Raw genomic sequence first — 12,857 nt, 5'->3', positions numbered from 1 at the left:
TTCGCTCCTCTCCCGCTGTGCTTGACACAGGTTACTAATCCCAACCGTAGTCCACAATGGTCATTTTCCAAGTGATCTGTGCCCGCACTGCAGGGCCGCCGCGGGACTCCAGAGAGGTAAGTATACTATATGAGTGTAGTATGAGTGGTGTGGGCCCCCCCGGACTAGGGGCCCGAGCGCACCACACAAACTGCACCCAGTGCCAATTGTAGTCTTCACCTGCCTCCAAGAGTAGGAGCAGACATATGCACTATAGTTATCTATATTGTCCCATTGCTTGTTTTGCTCATTCGCCTGTATTGTACAGATCAATAATTCTTGTGCTTACAGCAAATACCTCTGACTTTATGTGCCTCCTGTGAAAAGTTCCCATGATGCAACAGTACACGCAGACTGTAAAACACACGGGGAATAAGGCATCTAGTCTTTTTTATTCTGTCTACCTTTCATACATACATATGGATTGAAATACAACATAACAATGCCTCTGTAAGGTAATTCATCACTGGAAGATATACACGGGACCACAACATAAAAAATGTGAGCTAAGCAATAAGGTCTGAGTTAGAAATACCCCTTTCACACCGCACAAATAACCCGGTATTGACCCGGTATATTGACGGGTCGACGCGGGTCAAGGTGCGGTGTGAAAGGGGTCACTGACGAATTCCCGGGTCGCCTGACCCGGTAATTCAATCTGGGAATAAAGGAGGGTCATTCCCGGGTTATTACCAGGTCAGGTGCAGTGTGAACAGGTTGCCGTGTCGATGCAACCTGTTCACAGTACAGGCAGAGGCGGAGTGGAGATGATCTCATCTACCAGCGCCGCATATGCCCCCGTCCCCATGCCAGCTCTGCCCCCGATAGCAACCCAACCCCGGCACATTGCCAGGTCGAGAAGCCAGTCTGAAAGGGTCAAATGCCGAGTCGCACCCGGGAAGGACCTGTTTCCAAATCCCGGGTGCTACCCAGCAGTGGCAAACGCAAGATTTGCATGGAGGGGGGGGGGGGGGTCCAGAACTGGGTGGAGCCAATCACGGGGGTGGGGACTGAGGTGACCCAGTATATGCTGGGTCCATAAAACTAGGGTGTCTGTTTATATGTATGTATATGTATATATATATATATATATATATAGATATATATATATATATATACACATATACATAGCATATTAAACAAGCATACATATATATATATAATATATATATATATATATATACAGTACACGTATATATACACATGTATATATATCATATGTGTGTGTTTATATGTATGTATATACATGTGTACATATGTATGCACATGGATATATATGTACTATAATTAGAATAAAGTAAACTATTATTAAGCACTTACAAGTGCCACCAGGAAGACAGCAGGCTGCAGAGAATGCTAGACAGCCATTAATAATACTCATGCAGCAAAAAAATAATAATATATATATTTTTTTTTTTTGGTGGAGGGGTTCTTGGTGCTCGGAAACCCCCCTGCGTGCGCCACTGCCCGGCATTGCGATGTGAAAGCGGTATTATCCTAGCAATACTTAATAGATAATATTAGTACTGCAGTATTATTTAACTTATATAGACTGATTCTTAGGGGTAAATTTACTAAAGCTTATAAAACTGAGAATTGGTGATGTTGCCCATAACAACCAATCAGATGCTGTCTATCATTTTCTAAAAGGCAACAATGAAATGATAGACAGCATCTGGTTGTTATGGGCAACATCACCAATTATCTATTTTAGAATTTTTAGCAAATGTAACCCTTACTATGAAGAAGGAATAAAAATAACATAGGTGTGTGTGTGCTGTATATGTGGTAGGGACAGTGCAATTTTTAGAGGCAGGGAAGCACACAACTGTACAGAGCCCTCCGAGTCCAGGCTCCCCTCAGGAAAGTCTCCTGAAGCCTTTAGCCTACCTGAAGGAGGAAGCCAATGATGCCTCTAGCTGGGAACGGGACTCTTGCAGAAAACCTTGTCTGGGAAACCCTATCCGTGGCAGGGGTGGTAGTCATGTGACCGCCGGTCGGCTGACCGACAGTCACATGACCTCCTCCGTGAGCCCGACGGCTCACTATCCCGATGGTCGGCATGCCGACCAACAGGGACTATGTCCACGACACCCATAGAGTGGGAATAGAACCCGTGGCGACCGCAGGTCGCCACCGAGCCCGCAAGGGGCTTGCTGCACTCGCCCCTCCCCGCCGGGATCCCGGCGTCGGTATGCTGCCGGGATCCCGGCGTCGGTAAGGTGACCGGCGGTCAGGAGACCGCCGGTCACCCGTACTACACCCCCGTGGCAGTGTGCTGTTCTGGTGACATCACTATCAGTGCGCCCCTGCCCTATCTGTTCTATGTTGTGCACAGTGCTCCTGCTCAAACTAGGAGCCTGCACTGGTGCAGGGACTGATGTGAATAGACAAATAGTCTCTGTAAAAGCCCCGTGAAGTATGTGCTTAATATAAATAACTGGTAATAAATAATTAAAAATAAATAACAAGTACATATATGTGTGGGCGCATTTCATCCTACACAAGAGCTCAGAAATATTATGTGTGTTGCTAAACATGCTGCACACACAACCTTCCTGCTCCCTACAGTCTAGTGCATAGGTTCTCAAACTCGGTCCTCATGACCCCACACAGTGCATGTTTTGCAGGTAACCCAGCAGGTTCACAGGTGTATTAATTACTCACTGACACATTTTAAAAGGCCCACAGGTGCAGTTCATTATTTCACTTGTGATTCTGTGAGGAGACCTGCAAAACATGCACTGTGTGGGGTCCTGAGGACCGAATTTGAGAACCTATGGTCTAGTGCACAGGTTCTCAAACTCGGTCCTCAGGACCCTACACGGTGCATGTTTTGCAGGTCTCCTCACAGAATCAAGTGAAATAATTAACTCCACTTGTGGACCGTATAAAATGTGTCAGTGAGTAATTAATACACCTGTGTACTTGCTGGGTTACCTGCAAAACATGCACTGTGTGGGGTCCTGAGGACCGAGTTTGAGAACCACTGGTCTAGTGTAATATATTCCTCCCGTACCCTGTATAAAACAGGAGTGTCATTTGGACTTACATCTTTCTGTGTTTGAATGTCATATACCTTATAAACAACTAGTGTAATGCTTTCATTGGTTTACACTGCCCTCTAGAGTCTAAAACATAATTATACTGAAATATACATAATTATAACAAAATATTTGATTACTTTAAATATTAACATAATCTTATTCATCATAAGTACTGAAAAAAATTAAAATAATATTTAATATTTATTAATAAATAAGAATAGTAATACAAATAACATATCATACTATGACTATGGGCCTCATTCAGACCTGATCGTAGCCCTGGCATACTGACATGCGGGGGGACGCCCAGCACAGGGCAAGTCCACCCCACATGTCAGCCCCCCCTTCCCCCGCAGAAGTGCAAAAGCATCACACAGAGGCGATGCTTTGCGCTTCACGAGTAGCTCCCGGCCAGCGCAGCTTTTGCGTGCTGGCCTGGAGCTACTCGTCGTTGGAGCTACTCGCCAAACCGTGCCGCCCCCTCCCACCCAGTGACCGTCTCTGCCTGTCAATCAGGCAGAGGCGATTGCTAGGCAATGATAGCCATCGGCTGTCATCCATGCGCCGGCGCATGCGCACTTCTGACCTGATCACTGCGCTGCGATGAACGTCAGTGAGCGATCAGGTCAGAATGACCCCCTATGTACAGTAATTCAGTAGTCTAATATAGCCACTGCTATGACTACTGATAAAGGAAGTCTACCCAAGAAATCAAATAAACTTTTTTATTTGTCAGCGGTGCATAAAAGCAATCAAATGAAGTAAATGTTATGACCCTCCATAACAAGTGTAACGTCTGTCCAGGAGAAACTTCCTCTGATTACGCAGGACTCTTTGAAAATGGTCCAGAGTTTTTAGCCCTTCTGATAGCAGGAACTACACTTTACTGTACATTCTATCTGTACAAGAAGCTGCACTTGAAAGATTCTCTCTAAACGCAGCCTGTGCATAGATATCTATCACTCGTCATCACTAGTTGTTGCAGAGATTGTTCAATAAAGAATAAATAGCTGTGCCATAAATGTAGAACTTCAGCGAGCACAATGTTTAAGCCCAGAAACAGAATATATTACAGGCCAGCAATACAGGGGCAGAAATTCATCCCAGTCACCCAGAGGCAAGTTTGAGTTCAGTGCCCCCTACTAAAAAAACATACGACTTACAGAATTATATAGATAGCGCTCTCAGACAGTCTACAGGGACCGAAGCCTGCAGTGAATTGGCAGGGCTCATGCTACACTGTGTGGGTCAGGTTCAGCCATCTCATGCAGAATCAGCGTTTATCGGTGGGTCCCATCTCACAGTAAAGCAACAGTGGTGGACGGACTGTCGCTTGCTGCAGCGCAGGCTGAGTGGTACCAGGTTTGAGTCGTGCTGTCCCCTATTTCAGTTATTAGCAGGGCTCCTAGGAGAGAGCCAAATTAACTCTGCAGCAGCAGCTGGTGCGCCGCAGAGCGCCAAAACCACTTTCCCATGGAACCATTGTGATCCCACACTGTGCCAGCACTTTCAACAGGGAGAATAAAAACCTAAAAATGTGGCACATTTCATTCTGTTCAGAAGTTTATTCAGCACAGAGCTTCTGTACTTCATCTCTACAGCATGGGTCTTCAACCTGTGGCCCTCCAGCTGCCATGAAAGTACACATCCCAGCATGCCCTGCCACAGTTTTGCTATTAAGGTATGCTAAAACTGAAGCAGAGCATGCTGGAATGTGTAGTTCCACAGCAGCTGGAGGGCCGCGGGTTGAAGACCCATGATCTACCTGTTAGTGGGAGCACAGATATAGAACATATAATGGTATAATAAAAGGGACAGATAGGCTTTAGCTGCTGTACAGTGGTGTTCTGCAGTGTTGCAGATTGACACGAGGACACTGTACATCAGCTGCACTACAAAGACTCACTAGTGTGTAGCATCCTTCTGTCAGAATAGTGGAGGCATAACACTGGCAGATCATTGTTACCCTGAAAGGGATGTCTCATTCGTGCAAATAATATACAGTATAAATAAATTCTTAAGTCTCATTATTACCAGGGGCTCGGAATGGGGGGGGGGGCAAGGGGGCAGCTTGCTCCCCCCAAAAATGAGAGAGGCGCCATCCACCCGGACCGATGATTGCCCTCCTCTCTAGATGTGCACAACACGTTCCGGCCATACAGCGGGCGCCTGCCTCCCTTAGCAATAACGCGGCCACTGGTGTGTGGCACCGTTCACGGATCAACAGCATGAAAATGCGGCACACGGTGCATCCAGTAGGTCGTACACCGGTAACCTCCGTCCCCCCTCTGTATCACTGCTTATCACTACAGCGATCGGAGCTCGGCTCCGGTCGGGCAGCTCGTACAACAGCGTGTTATACAGCAGCGGCCGCATTATTGCTTAGTGAGGCGACCGCTGTTGCTATGTGTCCGGGATGTGTTGTGCTTATACAGCAGCCAGCAAGCTGGAGCGGGAAGCAGAGCAGTAAGGGCAGAAAATAAAAATGGGCACTGGAGGAGGGTTGCTGCGTTTGCTCAGCCGCAACAGCTCCTCCTCCTCCCAAACACTGACTCCCAGTCCTTACACTACAGCCTGCCAACCACGGAGCCGCTGTTATCCTCCGTGCACGCGGCCGCCCCCCACCCGCACAGGGAGCAGAGACTTAAGCACAGACACACAGCTAGCCAGTATGCTTTACTTTTGTAAAAAAATGTTTTGTTTAAACTTATTGTCAGCTCAGCTTGAAGTTATGGGTGCCGAACTGCCTGCTGTGGTGGATATACGGGTATTGTGTGTTGGCTGGGTGAGGGGCCATTGGTGTGCTTGCTCTTGGGTGTGATCTATTCTGCTGGGTGAGGTGAGCTGTGGTCGGAGAGGGCAGAGTTTCTGTATGAGGGGCGGTGTAATTTATATAAGGAGCGATACAGTGTGGTGTAATTTATATAAGGAGCGATACAGTGTGGTGTAATTTATATAAGGAGCGATACAGTGTGGTGTAATTTATATAAGGAGCGATACGGTGTGGTTTAATTTATATAAGGAGCAATACGGTGTGGTGTAATTTATATAAGGAGCGATAACGGTGTGGTGTAATTTGTATAAGGAGCGATACGGTGTGGTGTAATTTGTATAAGGAGCGATACGGTGTGGTGTAATTTGTATAAGGAGCGATACGGTGTGGTGTAATTTGTATAAGGAGCGATACGGTGTGGTGTAATTTATATATGGAGCGATACGGTGTGGTGTAATTTATATAAGGAGCGATACGGTGTGGTGTAATTTGTATAAGGAGCGATACAGTGTGGTGTAATTTATATATGGAGCAATACGGTGTGGTGTAATATGTATAAGGAGCGATACGGTGTGGTGTAATTTATATAAGGAGCGATACGGTGTGGTTTAATTTATATAAGGAGCAATACGGTGTGGTGTAATTTATATAAGGAGCGATAACGGTGTGGTGTAATTTGTAAAAGGAGCGATACGGTGTGGTGTAATTTGTATAAGGAGCGATACGGTGTGGTTTAATTTATATAAGGAGCAATACGGTGTGGTGTAATTTATATATGAAGCAATACGGTGTGGTGTAATATGTATAAGGAGCGATACTGTGTGGTGTAATTTGTATAAGGAGCGATACGGTGTGGTGTAATTTATATATGGAGCGATACGGTGTGGTGTAATATGTATAAGGAGCGATACGGTGTGGTGTAATTTATATATGGAGCAATACGGTGTGGTGTAATATGTATAAGGAGCAATACGGTGTGGTGTAATTTATATATGGAGCAATACGGTGTGGTGTAATATGTATAAGGAGCAATACGGTGTGGTGTAATTTATATAAGGAGCCATACGGTGTGGTGTAATATGTATAAGAAGCGATACGGTGTGGTGTAATTTGTATAAGGAGCGATACGGTGTGGTGTAATTTGTATAAGGAGCGATACGATGTGATGTAATTTATATAAGGAGCGATACGGTGTGGTGTAATTTATAGAAGGAGCGATACGGTGTGGTGTAATTTATATAAGAAGCGAGACGGTGTGGTGTAATTTATAGAAGGAGCGATACGGTGTGGTGTAATTTATAGAAGGAGCGATACGGTGTGGTGTAATTTATAGAAGGAGCGATACGGTGTGGTGTAATTTGTATAAGAAGCGAGACAGTGTGGTGTAATTTGTATAAGGAGCGATACGGTGTGGTGTAATTTGTATAAGGAGCGATACGGTGTGGTGTAATTTATAGAAGGAGCGATACGGTGTGGTGTAATTTATATAAGAAGCGAGACGGTGTGGTGTAATTTGTATAAGGAGCGATACGGTGTGGTGTAATTTATATAAGAAGCGAGACAGTGTGGTGTAATTTGTATAAGGAGCGATACGGTGTGGTGTAATTTGTATAAGGAGCGATACGATGTGGTGTAATTTATATAAGAAGCGAGACAGTGTGGTGTAATTTATATAAGGAGCGATACGGTGTGGTGTAATATGTATAAGGAGCGATACGGTGTGGTGTAATTTGTATAAGGAGCGATACGGTGTGGTGTAATTTATATAAGGAGCGATACGATGTGGTGTAATTTGTATAAGGAGCGATACGGTGTGGTGTAATTTATAGAAGGAGCGATACGGTGTGGTGTAATTTATATAAGAAGCGAGACGGTGTGGTGTAATTTGTATAAGGAGCGATACGGTGTGGTGTAATTTATATAAGAAGCGAGACAGTGTGGTGTAATTTGTATAAGGAGCGATACGGTGTGGTGTAATTTGTATAAGGAGCGATACGGTGTGATGTAATTTATATAAGGAGCGATACGGTGTGGTGTAATTTGTATAAGGAGCGATACAGTGCGGTGTAATGTGTATAAGGAGCGATACAGCGTGGAGTGATACTGTACGGTATAATGTATATAAGGAGCGATACGGTGCGGTGTAATGTGAATAACGGACACTACTAAGTTGCGTAAAGTGAACAGGGACACTATCGTGTATTATAATATGAATAAGGTTGCACTATTGTGTGACGTAATTTCAATTAAGGGTACTATTGTATGACCACTCCCCTTCCCAGAAAGAACACACCTTTTTTAGGGACATGCACCTTCAGCGTGCACTGTTCCTATTTAGAATATGAGGGGTAGGGGTGCCAATGATTTTGTTGCCACAGGGCACCAAAATAAGGATTGCTATGGGAGAGGGGTGATGGGTGTTGCTGGCTGCTGCTGTGATCTGTGCTGCTGGGTAATGGGTCCTATGCTTGGAGAGGGTTGCAGGGTCAGAGTTGGTACTTGAGGCAGGACTAGGGGCAGTAGCCAAAATCTTGCCTAGGGCATCAAATTAGTAAGGGCCAGCTCTGGGTGCCAGCCTGTAGAGGCGCTCTCCTTGCGCTGCTACCTTGCTGTTGACATGCGGTGCAGCAGTGACGACCATCGCTGTTACACACTGGAAGCGGCGCTGGCAGTGTGAACCGTTCTAGACCCGACTGTAGCCGCATTGGGGAAGTAGGCATGCAGATTAATGGATGGTCCCTGAAAGCCCTGTCAGAGCTGCCACTCAATTAGAAACTGAGCATACCGTAAGTATGCATACCTCTCTTTGGATGTATATGTGGTGCTGTGTGACTGGCTGCCTTTCCTTGTGCTTTCCAGCAATCAGTTTGTCACCCTGTGTATATGTCCCTCTGTCTCCCTGTGTATGTCCCTCTGTCTCCCAGTATATACTGTACATGTTACTGTCATCGTGTTTGTCACCCTGTGTATATGTCCCTCTGTCTCCCTGTATATACGTGCTGCTGTCACCCTGTGTATACGTGCCACTGTCACCCTGTGTTTGTCACTCTTTCTCCCTGTATATACGTGCTGCTGTCACCCAGTGTATATGTCCCTCTGTCACCCTGTGTATGTCCCTCTGACACCCTGTGTATATACTGACCGTGGGGTAGGGAAGTGGAGCACAGGGATGAAAAGGAGAGAAGAGATGAATGAGGAGGAGGCGCTCTACAATGTATATAATGGGCTCTGTCAGGCAAATTGTGTGTTAGGGGGTTCTACCAGATATGTATATAAGGGGCCACTCACTCCCAGCTGCTCCATAGAGATCAGTACAGGTACAAGTAACCCGTCTAAGGTGGACAGTAATTAGGGGCGCCAAACTGAGATTTTATTTTGCCCCCCCAACCGAAAAACGTTCTGACGCCCCTGATTATTACTATGAGCAGCAGAACACTAACTTCTGATTTAACACTGCAGCGTGACTTAACAGAAAACATTCCCGGCTGGCTTTTATTTCCATAGGTGCTAAAACATTTTGTTTATCATTAGTTGTAGAGCATAAAATATTTTATAGTAGTTAAGAGAAACAGTACTTTCCGAGCACTTTAGTGATGAATTTAAATGCATTCTGCGTGTGCTTTTGATGAATTGTGCTTTTACCAATACATTCTACCGTACTGGCATGGTACATTAATGCATGATAAACACAGTGGACCTGCTTTTCAACATTAGAAGGCAATGATGAGTGAGCCCAGAACCAATGATCCTAGTTTTAATGTTCTGTTTGAGTAATTAGTTAATGACTAAAAGGTGCACTGAGTGTAAACGAGCCCTAAAGGAAGAAGCATGGCTCCTGCAATGGACACACACAAGTCTTAAGTCTGGCTGTATTTCACTGTGTGTGGTATAGCATAAACGGCATACAAATAAAACTACGGTAGCAAAAGTAAATGGTAATTATATTGTAGATTGTAATTTTTGTACCATCACCTAACATTAAATCAAACCTTGTATCCATATATTATTGAACATCTATATATTCTGTCACAGGGACAGCATAAACATGCCTGACATAGATGTGGAACAGCAGGGTGTGGAATCTAGTCAATTTGATCAAGTCTGAGCAACAGCAAGTATGATTGCAGACACCTGTCAGCCTGCTGTTAACATGGTTTCAGACACAAGAGACATTGGGGCAGATGTATTAACCTGGAGAAGGCATAAGGAAGTGACAAACCAGTAATAATTGCAAGGTGATAAACACACCAGCCAATCAGCTTCAATATGTAAATTAACAGTTAGGAGTTGATTGGCTGGTGCGTTTATCACCTTGCAATTATTACTGGTTTATCACTTCCTTATGCCTTCTCCAGGTTAATACATCTGCCCCAGTGCTCCTTATGGTGAACTAGTCACTCAGGTGACAGGCCAGTGGGTGGCTGCTGTTGGGGTTCCTGGATCAATGATCTCTGGAGAATTTACACACTGTATGCTAAGAACTGCTGTGAACTATTCTGTGACCTGTGACATGCTGGTAACTGATTATGTTTAGTTGTGAATTGCCTATCTGTGGAAAAACTGTGGAAAATAAACCTGCAGTTTGGATCTTTTACACGGTGTATGTGATCTTTGTCACAATTCATATCATTGAGTTATGCTTTAATATACTTTTCTACAATGTAATCCACACCGTAGAAAATAAGTTCCACCCACCTTACCACTGATGTCATTAATTGCTACATGAACAAAGATGGATGCCTCTTCCATACCTTCCAGGTACACATGCCGATAACCTACAGGAGACAGGCAGGATTAACGTATAGACTATGATTCCCCTGGAATGTGCATGTTCATGATGTATTGTTCATGATGTATTGCACTTGTAGAATCGAACGGGGCAGGGCCGGCTCCAGGCATGTTCCTTAGGAGCGGCCGCAATTTTAAATCAGCCACCGGTCCTTCAGCCAATCAGAGCTTGCGGACAGACAGCGGCAGATGCTGCCGGGCCGCAAGCTTTGACTGCCTGATCGACCGGCGGCTGATTTCAGGCAGGGGGCCGCTGGAGACGGGCCTGAGGGCCAGCAGAGGCGCGCACTGCATTCTCCTCCCCTCACACAGAAACAGCGGCGGAGGCAGCAGCGGGACAGCAGGAGAGAACAGCGGCAGTGAGCAGCACTACAGGGGGCGTGTGTATTTGGCACTGTGGTGGCACGTATCTGGCACTTCAAACTGCTCTCGCTCAGGGTGCTAGTAGGCCTGGAGCCGGCCCTGGAACAGGGATAAGGTTATAGTAAAATAATTTACCTGGCATCATGCTACTAAATGAAAGTGTTCTCTGCCCAATAAAGTCCCTGCCAATTGGATCATGATCCCAGACGAGGAAGCGGATTAGGGAGATCTCCGGCATATGAACAGTAAACACCAATGTTTCCTCCCACATTGGATTAAAGCCTATAAATAAAAGATAAGTTTACAAATCACATTGTATTGTTTTTATGAAGGTTTAGAAGTTGCTCTAGGAGGCTACTAACTACATTTGCAAAAAAATAAGAATTTACTTACCGATAATTCTATTTCTCGGAGTCCGTAGTGGATGCTGGGGTTCCTGAAAGGACCATGGGGAATAGCGGCTCCGCAGGAGACAGGGCACAAAAAAGTAAAGCTTTACTAGGTCAGGTGGTGTGCACTGGCTCCTCCCCCTATGACCCTCCTCCAGACTCCAGTTAGGTACTGTGCCCGGACGAGCATACACAATAAGGGAGGCATTTTGAATCCCGGGTAAGACTCATACCAGCCACACCAATCACACCGTACAACTTGTGATCTAAACCCAGTTAACAGTATGACAACAGAAAGGGCCTCTTAAAGATGGCTCCTTAACAATAACCCGAATTAGTTAACAATAACTATGTACAAGTATTGCAGATAATCCGCACTTGGGATGGGCGCCCAGCATCCACTACGGACTCCGAGAAATAGAATTATCGGTAAGTAAATTCTTATTTTCTCTATCGTCCTAAGTGGATGCTGGGGTTCCTGAAAGGACCATGGGGATTATACCAAAGCTCCCAAACGGGCGGGAGAGTGCGGATGACTCTGCAGCACCGAATGAGAGAACTCCAGGTCCTCCTTTGCCAGGGTATCAAATTTGTAAAATTTTACAAACGTGTTCTCCCCCGACCACGTAGCTGCTCGGCAGAGTTGTAATGCCGAGACCCCTCGGGCAGCCGCCCAAGATGAGCCCACCTTCCTTGTGGAGTGGGCTTTTACAGTTTTAGGCTGTGGCAGGCCTGCCACAGAATGTGCAAGTTGAATTGTGTTACAAATCCAACGAGCAATCGACTGCTTAGAAGCAGGTGCGCCCAACTTGTTGGGTGCATACAATATAAACAGCGAGTCAGATTTTCTGACTCCAGCCGTCCTTGCAATGTATATTTTTAAGGCTCTGACAACGTCCAACAACTTGGAGTCCTCCAAGTCGCTAGTGGCCGCAGGCACCACAATAGGTTGGTTCAGATGAAATGCTGATACCACTTTAGGGAGAAAATGCGGACGAGTCCGCAGTTCTGCCCTATCCGAATGGAAGATTAGATAAGGACTTTTATAAGATAAAGCCGCCAATTCAGATACTCTCCTGGCAGAGGCCAGGGCTAGTAACATAGTCACTTTCAATGTGAGATATTTCAAATCCACCTTTTTCAATGGTTCAAACCAATGGGATTTGAGGAAATCTAAAACTACATTTAGATCCCACGGTGCCACCGGAGGCACCACAGGAGGCTGTATATGCAGTACTCCCTTGACAAAAGTCTGGACCTCAGGGACAGAGGCCAATTCTTTTTGGAAGAATATTGACAGGGCCGAAATTTGAACCTTAATGGATCCCAATTTGAGACCCATAGATAATCCTGATTGCAGGAAATGTAGGAAACGACCCAGTTGGAATTCCTCCGTCGGAACCCTCCGATCCTCGCACCACGCTACATATTTTCGCCAAATGCGGTGATAATGTTTCA

The 12,857-nt window shown here is 45.4% G+C and overlaps 1 protein-coding gene across 6 annotated transcripts in view; it reads right to left on the bottom strand.

Annotated features, from left to right (window-relative positions):
• Positions 1 to 12,857, bottom strand: part of PLCH2 (phospholipase C eta 2) — a 1,361,647-nt gene that overhangs the window by 72,317 nt on the left and 1,276,473 nt on the right. For all 6 annotated transcript variants that reach the window (XM_063943084.1, XM_063943088.1, XM_063943089.1 and 3 more), the window contains 2 exons: positions 11,146 to 11,292; positions 10,555 to 10,634 (listed from right to left, as the gene is read on the bottom strand). In XM_063943084.1, coding sequence (XP_063799154.1) covers positions 10,555 to 10,634; positions 11,146 to 11,292 — 227 coding nt within the window. The remainder of the gene's footprint in view (positions 1 to 10,554; positions 10,635 to 11,145; positions 11,293 to 12,857) is intronic.

Source organism: Pseudophryne corroboree, chromosome 10 (genome assembly GCF_028390025.1).
Source record: "Pseudophryne corroboree isolate aPseCor3 chromosome 10, aPseCor3.hap2, whole genome shotgun sequence".
In the NCBI taxonomy this organism is placed as follows: Eukaryota; Metazoa; Chordata; class Amphibia; order Anura; family Myobatrachidae; genus Pseudophryne; species Pseudophryne corroboree.
This window is presented reverse-complemented; position numbering and strand designations above follow the sequence as displayed.